At 49.3% G+C, this 17,504-nt stretch overlaps 1 protein-coding gene across 2 annotated transcripts in view; it reads left to right on the plus strand.

The window, feature by feature from the left end:
- The window catches only part of LOC141049051 (anaphase-promoting complex subunit 1-like), a 272,962-nt gene extending 256,227 nt beyond the window's left edge, over window positions 1-16,735 (plus strand). For both annotated transcript variants that reach the window (XM_073545167.1, XM_073545166.1), the window contains one exon: window positions 16,607-16,735. In XM_073545167.1, coding sequence (XP_073401268.1) covers window positions 16,607-16,678 — 72 coding nt within the window. In that variant the 3' untranslated portion in view covers window positions 16,679-16,735. The remainder of the gene's footprint in view (window positions 1-16,606) is intronic.
- The last annotated feature ends 769 nt before the right edge of the window (window positions 16,736-17,504 follow it).

Consider the following 17,504-nt stretch of genomic DNA (forward strand, 5'->3'; position numbering starts at 1 on the left):
TAATTGAAGTTCCAGTAACCAAAGATGTAACTCTAGTGGTCATGTTTCTCCTTCGCCTCATTGGGGGACACATATACACTGTGTTCCAAATTATTATGCAAAAAATATTTCCTCATATTTTCTCTAAATTACCTATATGAATTGCAGTCATTGTTATTTTCCAGTCATCTAATATTCTAGTATAATTGCAATGTTTTTGAACAAACTGCCTATGAAAACAGTATATTTTTAAAAATAAGAAACACTCAAAATGCATGTTCCAAATTATTATGCACAGCAGAGTTTTCAACCTTTTTATTTTTATTTTGAACAAAAAAATGGTCAATTGTGAAATTATAAGCATTATCAGCTTATTACAAAATGAAATCAAACAGTTTTCACGTCAAAACTTTATTCTAGGTGATGTTACATTTGCACATAGGACCCCTTGTTCGAAAGAAGCTTCTGAACTCTCTCGTCCATTGAATTTGTCAGTTTTTGGATGGTTTGTGCTTCAATTGTTTTGCATGTGGACAGAATACCCTGTTGCTTAGATGTGAACTGCCTCCCGCCATCATAGACACTCCTTTTGATGATGCTCCAGAGGTTCTCAATGGGGTTGAGGTCAGGGGAAGATGGTGGCCACACCATAAGTTTGTCCTCTTTTATGCCCATAGCAGCCAGAGATGCAGATGTGTTATTTGCAGCATGAGACGGTGCATTATCATGCATGAAAATGATCTTGCTGCGGAAAGCACGGTTCTTCCTCTTGAACCATGGCAGGAAGTGCTGTCTTAGAAACTCCACATAGATTATGGAGTTCATCTTTACCCCTTCAGGGATCCTAAAGGGGCTGACAATCTCTCTCCCCATGATTCCAGCCCAAAACATTACTCCACCTCCTCCTTGTTGGCGCCTTAGCCGTGTTTTCATGGGGTGTCCATCAACCAGCCATCCTCCACTCCATCCATCTGGACCATCGAGCGTTGCACGGCACTCATCGGTGAACAAAACAGTTTGGAAGTCAGTCTTCATGTATCGTTTGGCCCACTGGAGCCGTTTCTGCTTGTGTGCAGCGGACAGAGGTGGTCGACAGGATGGCTTACGCACAGCTGCAAACCTCTGAAGGACCCTGCATCTTGTTGTTTGGGGGACGTTGGAGGCACCAGCAGCTTCAAAAACTTGGCTGCTGCTATGACAAGGCATTTTTGCAGCTGCTCTTTTAACCTGACGCAATTGCCTGTTGGAAAGAGTCCTCAATTTTTCCTTATCAGCACGCACACGTGTGTGCTGGGAATCAGCTACATACTTCTTGATTGTGCGATGATCACGATGAAGTGTCTTGACATTGTTGATTGTAGTCATGCCTTGACCTAAATACTCCACAATTTGTTGCTTCTCAGCCTTTATTTGGACACACCTGCCAAACTAATTTGCACAGGTATCTGCAATTGCTTTCTGTGATTTAAAGAGCCCTGACACACATCACCATCAATGAGTTTAAATGACAAACAAAAAAAATTCTAACCTTATCACTCCTAAACTCTTTTTGCAGAATAATTTGGAACACAGTTTACTGTGGGTGTATGCTTCTGCCGCTTGGAGGCTGACACTAAGTGGAAAAAAAAGAGGTTAGCTCCTCCTCTGCCGTATACACCCTCGCCCCTATTGTGGGCGGAAATCCGTTTTTTGCTTAGTGTCCATGGAGGCAAACGTCTGTTTTTTTGCTCCAGACTTTTTCCATGAAGGTTAGACGGGCATCGGATCCTATTGAAAGGGTCCGATTTCCCCAAACCAACAACGGGCGAGCACGTGCGAGTGTCCCTCCACGATTCCTCTCCCGCGACATGGGACACGATGCCGGACTTAGCCCTGACCATCCCAAGGTATTGAAACCATGGGCTGTACAGAGGCACGAGACTAGTCCGTGCGGCCCCCACTGCTCCACCAATGCTTAGACTGCGGTGCTGCAAGGCGGCGGACGGTCCCTCTCCTCACCCTCTAAAGGGGTTAGATGGAGCTAGGGTGCCTGCACCATCCTATTTTTCAAGGCTCCCTCATACCTGAGCTGGGAAGCCAAAGAGGATCGTCAGTGAGGAGAGGGCCTCGGAGGGCTCCTGCGGCGAAGATCCAGGGCTGGAGCCCTTACCCGGCGGATGCCACCGGCCGTTCTTGGCTGAGCGGGGATGCAGATGGAGAGCGCGGTGTGGAGCAGCCTGCGCCAGTTTTTGCGGCGCCATGGAAGGTCCGCCCCCCCGTCGCGGGCAGGGGATAAATTGAGGCCGGAGCTAGGCTGCGGCGGAAGTTCCGCCTCCAGGCCGCGCGTCACTTCCGGCAGCCCACTCCCCAGGCCTGGGTGGCGGTGGATAAATTTAGTCCCCGGCTTCGGAGTGTGGCTAGGCCGCAGAGCCGGAAGTACCACCCCTGGAGTGGTTTATATGCTGGCGCCCGCCCCACAGCTGCTGGCGCTCTTTTTTGGTGTGGAGGCGTCCAGGAACGTGGGGGCACAGGACTAGGGTAAGTGCTGCCCGAGAGGCCACGCCACAGGGAAAACGAGGTGCTACCCCCCCCAGCAGCGGACAGATACAGCATGTCCGAAAAAGCAAAGACGCACCCGTTTTTTTATGCTGCATGCATCTGTTGTCGGACTGCGTTTCCGCGGGCACAGAGCAAGCGATTATGCAAAGCCTGCGAGTCCGAACGCGCCCAGGAGCCCTCCCCTGCGACTGCGACCGAGGTCCCGAATCCCCCGGAGTGGGCCCTATCACTGTCACAGTCCATTACGTCACTTACGAGGGCAGTCGAGTCCCTTCAGGCCCCAGATAGGGGCAGTGACAGTGGCTCGCCAACCTTAGAGGGAACCTCCACCTCACTAGAGCCTTCGACCTGCAGGGGCCGCTCTCATTCCCGACAGACCCGGGGGAAGAGAATCCACGCGGTGTCGCCCAGTCCATCCTGTGCTTTGGTATCTGTAAGTTCTGCTTCTCACTCCCCGTCGCCAGTGGTTGATAGCGAGCAGTCCTCAGATTTTGACTCAGACGAGCCCCTTGACCTGGATGCTCCAGGGTCACGTGACAGTGGACAGCCTCATAGAAGCTGTCAATCAGACCTTGGGGATTGAGGATGATCCTGCAGCGGCTACAGGGCATAAAGTGGCGTTTAAGTGAGTGAAGCAGCCGCACAGAATTTTTTCCTCTCATGTTTGAGGACATAGTGCAGCGACACAGGGAACGACCAGACAGGCGTTTCTCGGTAAGGCACTCGAAGCAAGGTATCCATTTGCCCCGGACCTCTGTAAAAAATGAACGGAATCTCCGATGGTGGATCCACCGGTGTCACGCCTAGCCACTAAAACTCTGTTATTCGTACCTAGTGGTTCCTCTATTAAGGATCCCACGGATCGCCTCATAGAGAGCTTAGCTCATTCAGTATATGAGGCGTCAGGATCAGCGCGCTCCCCCTCGTTCGCAGCAACTTGGGTAGCCAAGGCCATGATCTCATGGTCAGAATCATTAAACAATGTCGCGCAGGAGCAAGAGCTACCTGCAGAGATATCGGCGATCGCGAGTCAGATCGCGATGGCCGGAAACTACATAATCAATGCATCTTTGGATGCGGCCAATTGCTCGGCACTTGCTGCCGCTAACGCAATTTCTCTCACCCATGACAGCACCACGGAGAGAGGGGGTCCGCCCATCAAGGACAGGAACCTACAGATAAAAAGGCGGCACCTCTCCTCCGCCCCCCGTTGGGTTCCTGTCCTTGACGGGTGACCCGTGGATCCTGCAGCAAACTGCAGGCTTACCTTTGAAGAGGAGCCAGGGCCGTCCCTTTCGTAGTCCTGGCAGCGGGGAGGCCCCTGCCGCGGCGGGGTCGGTGCCTGAAGCCGCCACCGCTGTAGCCGAGGGGCTGTACAGGGTGAGCGGGAGGTGAGGACCGAGCCACCGCTCCGAAAAGGAGAATGGGGCTGGAGGGACGCCGGTACATGCGGGGCAGCGCACGGTACAGAGGTGTACCAATATGGCACTGCCCTGGAAATGGAATGAAGACTTCCGGGTCCCCGCAGTCGACACATGGGCATTGCGCGCTCCCCGGGGCACAGCGGGGCATGCTGGGTTGAGGAGGTGACGTCAGGGCCTGGGAGATTCAAAAGAAGACGGTGGGAGCGGCTCCTTGCTGGAAGCGGCTCCTTGCTGGAAGCGTCCTATAGACATGGAGGACAGCGACCAGCATGAGGAGCAGCCAATGCAGCAGCATAAGGAGCAGCACAGGCACCAGCGCCAGCTAAAAGAATAGGATGGGCGAGAGGGCCTGTCCAGTAGCCACTCCACGCAGCGGAGCAAGTCGACTGCGAGGAGCAAACCACCTCCTGTGGATCAGCCCGTGAGGGAACCGGTACCTGCAACCGCGCATGATGGGGTAAGTGATCTACGTGAATGTCCCCCATTATAATAGACTTCTTTCCCTTATTAGGGAAAGAAGAAAGAAAAGACAAAGAACAGGGAATGCCCCACCTGTAGAAGGCCGCTACAGCAGCTTGGGATAAAAAAAACTCTGCGACCCCTGCATACAGGAAGTTCTTTGTGATGAAACCCCGGATTACGCCTCGGATCTAAGAGCGGTAATCCGATCAGAGTTTCAAAGTGCCCTTTCATCCCTAAAACTCAGAGAGGGAAAAGAAAAGGGACACAGTAGCAGCCTCCCAGTCAGAGGCCTCGACGTCAGGGGAAGTTACATCAAATACTTCAGACACCGACTCGTCACCCTCAGATGAGGAAACAGAGGGTCGTCATTGCTTTCCCCTGGATGAGGTAGACATGTTAATAAAAGCGGTAAGGTCTACCATGGGGGTAGCAGACCCTCGGCCAGATAGATCAGTCCAGGACATAATGTTCGGGGGATTAGTCCAAAAGAGACGCAGAGTATTCCCGCTAAACGAGAATGTACAGGGCCTGATATAAAGAAAAGAATGGGAGAGACCAGATAGAAAGAACTCCACGGTTCCCTCCCTTAAAGGAAAATACCCATTTGACGAGGAAGCGTCTACATCCTGGGACAGAGCCCCGAAGTTAGATGTGGCGGTCGCCAAAGCCTCGAAAAAATTTGCACTCCCCTTTGAGGATATGGGTACTCTAAAGGACCCATTAGACAAAAAAGCTGATACTTTCCTCAAGGGCACCTGGGAATCAGCAGGAGGAAATCTTAGGCCAGCGATAGCGGCAACTTGTACGTCCAGAGCCCTCATGGTGTGGGTAGACCGATTAGAGAAGCAGCTAAGGGAAGGTACACCTAGGGAGAAGATCCTGGAATCCATTCCCGTGATAAGGGGAGCGGCGGCCTTCTTAGCCGACTCTTCGGCTGATTCTGTAAGGTTGTCATCCAAAACGGCAGCCCTGTCAAACGCAGCCCGAAGAATGCTGTGGCTTAAATGTTGGCCTGGGGATTTACAAACTAAAATGAAACTATGTGCCTTCCCTTGTGAAGGGAAATTCCTATTTGGAGAGACTTTGGATGACATCCTCGAAAAGGCGGGGGACAAAAAGGGATTCCCAAATTTAGGCCCTACAAGCCCCACAGGCTTTAAAAGGTCCTTTCGGAATAAAAAATTTTTTCAGAGGAGACCCCCGAGAGAACAGAAATGGGACGACAGAAGAAGAGACAGGGGGTTCTTCTTTGGTAACTCGTCCCGAGACAAAAAGCCCTACTAATGACTGTTTGCCCAGGGTGGAAGGGAGGCTAAGCTTTTTTCTCCCAGCCTGGAGGAAAGTATCTTGGTTATTAAATCTGATGGGATCAGGGTTAAGGATAGACTTTCTCTCCCACCTCAAAAATATGTAGTGACCCCACTAAGATCATCAGTAAAAGAACAAGAAGCCCTCAAAAAAGAGGTCCTAAGCCTGTTGAACAAAAAAGTCCTCCAGGAGGCTCCCCCACAGGAGAAAGGCAGAGGATTCTACTCGCCTCTCTTCCTAATAACCAAACCAGACGGTACCTTCCGGACAATTATAAATCTAAAAAGACTGAACGATTATGTCAAAAACGAGAAATTCAAAATGGAGTCCATCAAGTCGACCATCAAAATTCTCTTTCCACATTGCTTCATGGTAGTATTAGACCTCAGCGATGCCTACTATCACGTCCCCATCCACAAAGACTCCCGACAATATCTCAGACTTGCAGTCTCCATAGGAGGCGAAATAAGGGAATTTCAGTACAGGGCCCTGCCATTGGGGATCTCGGTAGCCCCGCGAATCTTCACGAAACTAGTGGCAGAGATGATGGCTCACCTAAGTGAACAAGATGTTCTAATAGTCCCTTATTTGGACGACTTTTTAATAGCGAGCAACTCAGCCCAAAGATGCAGGGAACAGAGGGACAGAGTGATGGGCACTCTAAAAAACACCTCGGATGGCTCCGAAACCTAAAAAAATCAAGGCTGGAGCCCAGGGAAGTCCAGGAGTTCCTAGGCCTGACACTGGACTCAAAACCCAGGAGTGTTACCTGCCAGACCACAAAAAGGAGAGGATCGCTCAGATGGTAGCAAGAGCAACGCAGAACCCTTCCATGACACTAAGAAAAGCAATGTCACTGTTGGGGTCCCTCTCCGCAGGCCTGCCAGCGGTCCAGTGGGCGCAGCTACATACGAGAGATCTCCAATGGGATGTTTTAGCCAACCAGTCAGCATTAAGAGGTCACTTGGAAGGTTACATTACACTAGACTCCAAAACCATTCGTTCCCTAGCTTGGTGGGGAAACAGAGACAACCTATCCAAAGGGATTCCCTGGGTGATAAGTCACACACATAATCACCACGGATGCCAGTCCCAAGGGATGGGGAGCACACATAAGCAACAGGGTGGCTCAGGGGGAATGGGGAGGTCAGGAACTAGAAGCCTCCTCGAACCAAAAGGAACTGCTGGCAGTAGGCTACGCCCTAACACACTTTCTACCGATATTAAAGGGACATCATGTCCGAATATTTTTGGACAATCGAGTGACGGTGGCCTACATAAATCATCAGGGGGGAACCAGGTCCCGAACACTTAATGAACACATCCTCCGAAATATTCACGCTAGCCGAGAAAAACCTACTGTCCCTATCTGCACTACACATACGGGGAGCAGAAAACCAGACAGCAGACTTTCTAAGTCGCACCCAGCTACATTAAGGGGAGTGGGTTTTAAAACAGTCCATTTTTCAGAAAATTGTAAAAATGTGGGGAACCCCGGACATGGATCTGTTTGCCGACCACAAAAACAAAAAAGTGGAAGCATTTTGTTCCCTAGACCCCAGGGGAAATCCCAGGACCCTGGATGCGTTTTATGCTTCCATGGACGCAGGGCCTAATGTATACCTTTCCACCGCCCATTCTCGTCCCGGCAGTCATAAGGAAAGTCAGAGAAGACAGGGCACGAATGATACTAATAGCCCCGTTTTGGCCAAAAAGAACTTGGTTTTCCTGGCTGAGAATACTGTCAATAACCGACCCCTGGGTTCTACCAGATCTCCCTGACCTTCTGTCCCAAGGTCCCGTGTTACACCCTCGGGCAGTGAACCTCCATTTAACTGCATGGAATTTGAAAGGGCACTGCTGAGGGGGAGAGGATTTTCAGAAAGCCTGGTTTCCACGCTACAAAAGAGTAGGAAACCGATCACAACCAGGGCCTATGGTAGAACTTGGAGGAAATTTCTATCTAGCTCTGGGGTAAGGGTTCAAGATGGAATCCAAATTGACAAAATTCTCGAATTCCTACAAAAAGGGTTAGAGCAGGGGCTGGCAACTAATACATTGAAGGTACAGATAGCGGCTCTAGGTGCCCTTTATAACAAGGATGTGGCAGGCAACCTCTGGGTGGCACGGTTTGAGGGCCGCAGCCAGGTCTAGGCCAATAACCACCCAGAAAATACCGTCATGGGATCTAAACCTAGTGTTGTCTGCACTAACAGGGCCACCATTCGAGCCCATCCAGTCAGCACCCCTAAAAACCCTATCATTAAAAACTATACTCTGTAGCTTTCCTACATCCATGATCTTTTTGTCACTACCAAACTTTCCTTCCTCGCCATCACCGAAACCTGGCTCACCCCTTCTGACACAGCCTCTCCTGCTGCACTTTCGTATGGCGGCCTCCACCTTTCTCACACCCCCTGCCCCAGCAGCAAACATGGCGGAGGAGTTGGTTTTCTCCTGTCAGATACCTGCTCCTTCACCCCAATCCCACTGCCACCCTCTGTTACCCTCCCTTCCTTTGAGGTGCACTCTGCCACCACCTTCTTTGACCACTTCACCACCTGGTTACTTCATTTCCTTTCCGCGGACATCCCTACTATCATCATGGGCGACTTCAACATCCCCATTGACACTTCCCTCTCAGCTGCCACTAAACTTCTATCTCTCACTTCCTCCTTTGGCCTCACTCAATGGTCTTCTACATCCACCCATAAAGATGGCCACACACTGGACCTCATCTTCACCCGCCTCTGCTCCCTATCTAACCTCTCTAACTCACCTCTCCCTCTCTCTGACCACAACCTGCTCACATTCTCTTCCCTCTTCACTCCATGTCTACAATCCCCACCCCACAAACTTTCACACCCTCGCAGGAATCTTAAACACCTTGACCTACACTCATTCTCTGAATCCCTCCTCCCTCTCACAGATATAAGTTCCTTACACAATGCAGATGACGCTGCTGCTCTATATAACACCACAATAGCTGTAGCTTTGGAATCCGCTGCCCCACTTACACATACCAAAACTCGCAAAATCAACAGACAGCCCTGGCACACCAGCCTGACCAAAGAGCTGAGGCGAGCTTCCAGGGCTGCTGAGCGCAGATGGAAAAGATCCCACTCCAACGAGCACTTCATCGCATTCAAACAGTCCCTCACTACTTTCAAGACCACACTCGCCACAGCTAAACAAACCTACTTCTCATCTCTCATATCCTCCCTGTCTCACAACCCTAAACAGTTATTCAACACCTTCAATTCTCTCCTCCGCCCCCCAGCACCTCCTCCCTCCCCACTCATCTCAGCTGAAGACTTTGCCTCATTTTTCAAGCAGAAAATTGATAACATCAGGGACAGTTTTGGTCAACAACCCCCAGAGCCCTTCCTCCTGACTTCCCAGCCCTCCACCTTCAAAACCAACTTCTCCACCATTACAGAAGATCGACTCTCCACTCTACTCTCAAGATCACATCTCACCACCTGTGCACTCGACCCAATCCCATCCCACTTCATACCAAACCTCACCACAGTCTTCATCCCAACCCTAACCCATCTCTTCAACCTATCACTAACAACTGGTGTTTTCCCCTCAAGCTTTAAACATGCCTCCATCACACCTATCCTCAAAAAGCCCTCTCTTGACCCATCCTCTGTATCTAGCTATCACCCTATATCACTTCTCCCCTACGCCTCCAAGCTACTGGAACAACACGTCTACCTTGAACTGTCCTCCCATCTCTCTTCTTGCTCCCTCTTCGACCGCTTACAATCTGGCTTCCGGTCACACCACTCCACTGAAACTGCCCTTACTAAGGTCACCAATGACCTCTTAACCGCCAAGAGCAAGCAACACTACTCTGTCCTCCTCCTCCTGGACCTGTCGGCTGCCTTTGACACAGTGGACCATTCCCTATTATTACAGACCCTCTCATCCCTCGGCATCACAGACTTGGCCCTATCCTGGATCTCATCATACCTAACAGACCGGACATTCAGCGTCTCCCACTCACACACCACCTCCTCACCTCGCCCACTATCTGTCGGAGTCCCACAAGGTTCAGTCCTTGGGCCCCTGCTGTTCTCTATTTACACCTTTGGCCTGGGACAGCTCATAGAATCTCATGGCTTTCAGTATCATCTTTACGCTGATGACACACAGATCTACATCTCTGGACCAGATATCACCTCCCTACTAAACAGAATCCCTCAATGTCTGTCCACTATTTCATCCTTCTCCGCTAGATTTCTGAAACTCAACATGGACAAAACAGAATTCATCATCTTTCCCCCATCTCACGTGACCCCCCCTACGAACCTATCAATTAGAGTAAATGACTGCCCACTCTCCCCAGTCCCACAAGCTCGCTGCCTCAGAGTAATCCTTGACGCTGATCTCTCCTTCAAACCACATATCCAAGCCCTTTCCACTTCCTGCCGACTTCAACTCAAAAATATTTCACGAATCCGTTCATTCCTCACCCAAGAATCTGCAAAAACCCTAGTCCATGCCCTCATCATCTCTCGCCTTGACTACTGCAACCTCATGCTCTGTGGCCTCCCCTCAAACACTCTCGCACCCCTCCAATCTATTCTAAACTCTGCTGCCCGACTAATCCACCTGTCCCCCCGCTATTCCCCAGCTTCTCTCCTCTGTCAATCCCTTCACTGGCTCCCAATTGCCTAGAGACTCCATTACAAAACCCTAACCATGACATACAAAGCCATCCACAACCTGTCTCCTCCATACATCTGTGACCTCGTCTCCCGGTACTTTCCCGCACGCAACCTCCGATCCTCACAAGATCTCCTTCTCTACTCCCCTCTTATCTCCTCTTCCCACAATCGCATACAAGATTTCTCTCGCGCATCACCCCTACTCTGGAACTCTCTACCACAACATATCAGACTCTCACCTACCATCGAAACCTTCAAAAAGAGCCTGAAGACCCACCTCTTCCGACAAGCCTACAACCTGCAGTAACCACTGATCGACCAAACCGCTGCACGACCAGCTCTACCCTCGCCTACTGTATTATCGCCCATCCCTTGAAGATTGTGAGCCCTCGCGGGCAGGGTCCTCTCTCCTCCTGTACCAGTTATGACTTGTATTGTTTAAGATTATTGTACTTGTTTTTATGTATACTCCTCCTTACATGTAAAGCTTCATGGAATAAATGACGCTATAACAATAAATAATAATAATACTCTTAGAGGCCCTAACATCCGCTCGCAGAGTGAGCGATATTCAGGCTCTGTCAGCAATACCCCCGTTCACTAAAATCATGGACGATAGTCATATTGAAACATGATCCAGCATACCTACCTAAGGTGTCGACACACTTCCATAGGTCCCAAGAAGTGGTCCTTCCTTCCTTCTGCCCAAACCCTAGGAATAGGGGAGAGGAGAAATTTCATACCCTGGATGTGAAGAGGTGTCTAGTTCAGTACCTAGAGGCCACCAAGGAATGTAGGAAGGAAGGGTCTCTTTGTGTGTTTCCAGGGACCTCGGAAGGGGCTCAAGGCATCCAAGAGTACCCTAGCAAGGTGAATAAGGGATGCTATTGCCCTGACGTATTCATCCAGTGGGAATACCATCCCGGAGGGTCTAAAAGCTCACTCTACATGGGCAATGGCGACCTCATGGGCAGAAAGATCAGCGGTATCAATAGAGCAGATCTGTAAAGCGGCCACCTGGTCAACACCTTCTACCTTTTTTAGGCACTATCGCTTAGATCTAGCCTCTACGTCTGACCGGACCTTCGGGAGAAGGGTCCTTCAGGCGGTGGTCCCTCCCTAAGCTACCAATCTTTGAAATTCTTTCTGTGGTGCTGTCATGGGTGAGAGAAAATAGCTTAGTTACTCACCGATAACGGTGTTTCTCGGAACCCATGACAGAACCCGCTTATCCCCCCCCCCCCCCCTTTCACGTGTGCCGTGAGCACGAGTTAGTGTGTAAAGTTTTTTTTGTTAGACACGGGGCTTCTCCATAATATGCAATATTATAATGTTATGTATATACTTTTGTTGTTAACTAAACAGGAGAGACCCTCTGATGCTCTGTAACCAACTAAGGGCAGAGGAGAGGTGCCACCTTTTTATCTGTAGGTTCTTGTCCTTGATGGGTGGACCCTCTCTCTCCGTGGTGCTGTCATGGGTTCCGAGAAACACCGTTATCGGTGAGTAACTAAGCTATTCTATTGGAAGAGCTCTATAGTTAAGGACATGGCGGGCCGATTCTACTTCCAAGAAGTCCTTGACTTCCCTGCCCTATCTGTGCGGCCGTCTATTCGAGGAGAAGTTAGATCAACTTATCTCCGACTCCACAGGAGGAAAGAGCGGTTTTCTCCCTCAGCAAAAGGTCAAACCACCTTTTCGCCACCCTTTTCAGGCACGTTTTCGGGCCTTTCGCAACCCCGGGTGGACCACAGCGGCTAATTCCACCGCTTCAGGCCTCCCCAACCAGGATAGGGAGCGGCAGGTCTCATATAGAACCAACCCATTGGGGAGAATGCGTACTCAACAGCCCAGATCGAGGGGATCCAGATCCCAAAGATCATCAGCCAAATGACTCGAGGCGTTTACGAGACGACACCAGCAAGGTGGGCGGCCGACTACTCTGGTTTCTCCATGTTTGGTTCAGTGTAGCAGACGACGCATGGGTAAAGGAGTTGGTGGCCTCGGGTTACAAAATAGTTTGTCAGAAACCCTCCAAAATGGTTTTTTCTTTCTCGTCTTCCCAGGGTTGGATACCCAGGCAAGAGCTCTGTTGGGAGCCATCGAATCGCTACAGCGCAACGAGGTCATTGTTCCCGTGCCAGAGCACGAAAGGGCTCAGAGCATGTATTCCAACCTGTTTGTGGTTCCCAAAAAGGACGAGTCTGTCAGACCTGTTTTGGACCTCAAACTTCTGAACAAATTCATCAGGGTCAGACATTTCCGGATGGAGTGTCTCCGTTCAGTCATATCGGCCATGGAGCAGGGAGAATACTTGGCCTCGGTCGACATCCAGGACGCATATCTGCATATTCCCATCTTTCCTCCTCGTCAAAGGTTCCTGCGTTTCGCCATCAACGGTCGACATTTTCAGTTTGTAACGCTACCTTTCAGGTTAGCCACGGCTCCCAGAGTGTTCACAAAGGTTATGGCAGTTGTCATGGCCATATTGCATTCTCGAGGCATAGTTGTCTTGCCTTACTTGGACAACCTATTGGTCAAGGGCCCTTCAAGACAGGCATACGAGGGAAATGTCAACATCACGCTAGATACTCTTGCCCGCTTAGGGTGGTTGGTCAATGCGAAGAAGTCATCCCTTGTGCCAGCTCAGAGGATTTCCTTCTTAGGAATGGTCTTCGACACTTGCCGAGGGTTGGTGATTCTCCCTCAGGAAAAAACCCTAGCTCTCCGGCAGGGAGTTCAGACTCTTCGCCAACCAGTCCCTCATACCATTCGTTTCGGGATGAGGATTCTAGAAAGAATGGAGGCAGCAATGGAAGCAATACCGTTCGCCCAGTTCCATTTTCGCCCCCTGCAGCACGCTCTCTTGTCAGCCTGGGACAAGAATCCTTTCACGCTCGCTCGGCGGTGCCGACTGTCCTCTCAAGTCAGGCAGTCACTCGTATGGTGGATAACCAGTTCCTCTCTGACCCAGGGGAAACCCTTGCCCCCCCCCCAGACCATTGGTTGGTGATACCAACCAACGCCAGTCTCCTCGGCTGGGGAGTGGTGTTTCGCCATCACACGACCTAGGGATGGTGGTCGCCACAGGAGGCACGCCTCCCGATCAACTTATTGGAGATACGAGCAATTCGGCTGGCTCTGCAGCAGTTTCATCGCTTCTTAGCAGGCCGCCCCGTCCGGATCCAATTGGATAACGCCACGGCGGTGGCTTACATAAATCACCAAGGGGGCACCCGCAGCAGAGCAACCATGCGCGAGGTGGGGCACATTCTTCAGTGGGCCGAAGCAAACCACTCGGTGATTTCGGCAGTCCACATCCCAGGCGTGGAAACCTAGGTGGCAGACTTTCTCAGCTGGCAGGGTCTTGTGTCCGGAGAGTGGTCACTACATCCCGAGGTCTTCCAGCAGTTTTGTCAACTGTGGGGAACTCTGGATGTGGACCTGATGGCATCCAGAGTGAACACCAAGGTGCCCACATATGTCGCTCGGGCCAGGGACCCGCAAGCAATTGCTGTGGATGCGTTGGTTCTGCCATGGAACCAGTTCCGCCTCCCATCTATTTCGCCCACTGCCACTACTCCCGAGAGTCATCAAAAAGATCAAGACGGAAGGGGTTCTGGCGATTCTGCTGGCCCCGTCGAGCGTGGTATGCAGATCTAATGCAGCTGCTCGCCGACGTTCCTTGGCGACCGCCAGAGCGCCCAGATCTACTTTCCCAAGGGCAGATTTGCCCCCCGAACTCAGGGGCCCTTTGTTTGACGGCATGGCCTTTGAATCTTGGATTCTAACCCAGGCAGGGTTTGGGAGCAAGTTGGTCGCTACAATGGTTAGCGCCCGGAAGCCTGCTTCAGCACGAATTTACCACCACACCTGCAAGGTGTTCTTTGCTTGGTGTCGAGGCCGGAGTGTTTCTCCACTGAGATTCTCGATTCCCAACATCTTGGCCTTTCTCCAGTCGGGCCTAGACTCGGGCTTGGCCCCAAGTTCCCTCAGGAGACAAATATCGGCCTTATCCATCCTGTTCCAGCTCAGAATTGCTACCAATTTGCAGGTTAAGACTTTCATCCAGGGAGTCTCCCACTTGGTACCTCCCTATAAGGCGCCTATGGACGCCTGGGACCTTAACTTGGTCCTAAGTGTTCTGCAGGAAGCTCCATTTGAACCATTTCAGGATGTCTCTTTGAGGTACCTTTCCTGGAAAGTGGTGTTCCTAGTGGCCATCACTTCTATCAGGCGGGTTTCAGAGCTGGCGGCCCTATCCTTCTGAGCTCCGTTCCTCGCTTTCCATAAGGATAAGGTGGTGCTCAGACCAGCCCCTCCTTTTCTGCCGAAAGTCATGTCCTCATTTCACATTAATGAGAATGTTGTCTTGCCTTCATTTTGTCCAGCACCGGTGCACCATGTGGAAAAGGCTCTTCACACGTTAGACCTGGTAAGAGCCCTCCGGAAGTATGTGTCGGGGACGGCACCCTTTCGTCAGAAGGAAACGCTGTTTGTGCTCCCCAAAGGGCGCAGGAAGGGACTTGCTGCCTCGAAATCGACCATAGCCAGATGGATTCGTTTGACTATTCAGGAGTCCTACCGCATTAGAGGCACGCCGATTCCAGCAGGGATCAGAGCGCACTCTACTCGGGCAGTGGGTGCCTCTTGGGCACTTAGGCACCAGGCTTCGACGGAACAGGCTTTCAAGGCAGCAACTTGGTCCAGCCTGCACACATTTGCCAATCATTATAATATCCATACTCGGCGGATGCGAGCCTGGGTAGAAGGATTCTCCAAGCAGCGGTGGCGCACCTTTAAACAAGAGGTGCATGTAGCTTGGATCGGTGAGTCAATCTCCCACCCAGGGACTGCTTTAGGACATCCCACAGTATCTGTGTCCCCCAATGAGGCGAAGGAGAAACAGGGATTTTTGTGATAAACTCACCGTAAAATCCTTTTCTCCAAGATGCTCATTGGGGGACACAACACCCACCCTATTAGCCAAGTTGGCTTCTATTTTGTTTAATTTATATGCATTTATTTGTGATATAAGGGTGGTCATTTTTTATGGACATGTTGTACCTGTATTAAGGCTGATTTTGTTGTCCTCCTACTGCTTTGGTACCAAACTAATTTCCGCCCGTAATAGGGGCGAGTGTGTACACGGAGGAGGAGGAGCTAACCTCTTTTTTTCACTTGGTGTCAGCCTCCAAGCGGCAGAAGCATACACCCACAGTATCTGTGTCCCCCAATGAGGCGAAGGAGAAACATGACCACTATAGTTACATCTTTGAGCGTCTCGGAGAAAAGGATTTTACGGTGAGTTTATCACAAAAATCCCTGTTTCTTCAATAATGGTCAAAGCGAGAGCTATTTTGTTCTCAAGAGATCAAAGTTATAGCCTACCATTACAGATCTCTCTTGATTAGGTACATATTTGTGATAATTTATTGATCGATGGGGATCTGACCACTGGGACCTGCAATGATCAACATAACTGGGTGCTTTTATTCCGGGAGAAAGAAGCGGCAGTGGTAATTTCCGGCCCTGCACCATTTATTTTTTATTGAGTTTTCCAGTGTTGCACTTGGCTTTAGGTTCTGACAGCCCCATAGAGAATAAATTAATAGTGCTGTGGAACACAGCTTCATCAGAGACAGTGATACTCGTGGGGTGTCTGGGACCACATGCCTGATGGGTTTTAGTGGGTGGCTTTAACCCTGTTTTGTGTCTGTCATGGTTATTCTGATATGCTGTCTTACTCTGGACTGGTAGAAAGACTCATATTGAAGGGTGCCTTTTGTTGCTATGTACAGCTTAAGGATTTATGCTAGTTAAATACTATAGGTTGATTGTATTTTATATTTGCCTGTATTGCACTGTATTTGCACTAAGCACCTTTTGTCCATTCTAAGTGTATTGTATAGGTGGCTTTATATTTGTCAGTCAATCCCCATAGGCCTTGGCCTTGCATTTGTACTAGGGTATTTTCATGACAGGCTCTTGCATAGGTATTCCATATACTGTGTGTGCATCAGGTTGTGTTGTTTTTGCTTTTATATATAATATTTTATATGTTTGAGTAATGGTGTCTTTTTATGATTATTAGATGAGGTGTGCGCATCACTATTGCATTTCTTTTTTGTTTTGACATGTTTCATGGAACGCTCCTAACTAGGAGTCCAGAAAAACAAAGGGCTGAGTAATTTTTTTTTCTACGTCTCTCCAAAACAGATTAAAGTTAAAGGCCCCCGATACTGGGAAATTATTATTGACTTGCGTAAAGGAACTCAACAATTGCAGTAAGTTGAATAAGATCTAAAAATGAATCGCTTCGTTATTGATTACTAATTAAACACAGCAGTACATATTACCAAGCAAATAGAGGATTATTCTGATTAATCTCTTAGTGACCAGGCCAAATTTTTTAAACTGACCAGTGCCACTTTATGTGGCTGTATTTCTGGAACGCTTCAAAGGTTCCCACTGATTCCGAGATTATTTTTTGGTGATATATTGTACTTCATAGTAGTGGTAAAATTTGTTCTATGTGACTCGTGTTAGTTTGTGAAAATATCTGAAATTTGGCAATTTTCAAACTTTTAATTTTTATGCCCTTAAACCAGAGAGTTATGTCACACAAAATAGTTAATAAATAACATTTATCACATGTCTATTTTAGCATCTCCATTTTTCGGGGGCTGGGTGAGGACTGGCCCAGAGCTGACCTTTATTATCGATACCATTTTGGGGTAGATATAATGTTTTGATATCCTGTTTTTGCATTTTATTGCAGTGTACGGCGACAAAAAAACAACAACATAATCTTGGCGTTTTTTTTAATTATTTTTCTTACATAGTTTACCGATTGGATTAATTGTTTTTATTTAAGTGGGGTGAGTTGAACGTTAGTTATTTTTTAAAAATAATTTTTTAAACTTTTTTTTTTACTTTTCACTTGCTTCAATAGTCTCCTTAGGAGACAAAGCTGCGGTCTTCCAATTGCTTGTGCTACAAATAGGGCATCAGCACTGCTATGTGTAGCAAAAATGATCATCTGCTATGAACGGGGCAGGGTTTATAGCAGATTGGCAAATGACGGTTGTCATGCTAATCCATCGGTGCTCACCAT

The sequence above is a fragment of the Dendrobates tinctorius genome, unplaced genomic scaffold (genome assembly GCF_039654945.1).
Source record: "Dendrobates tinctorius isolate UK_male_01 unplaced genomic scaffold, ASM3965494v1 ptg000140l, whole genome shotgun sequence".
Lineage (NCBI taxonomy): Eukaryota > Metazoa > Chordata > Amphibia > Anura > Dendrobatidae > Dendrobates > Dendrobates tinctorius.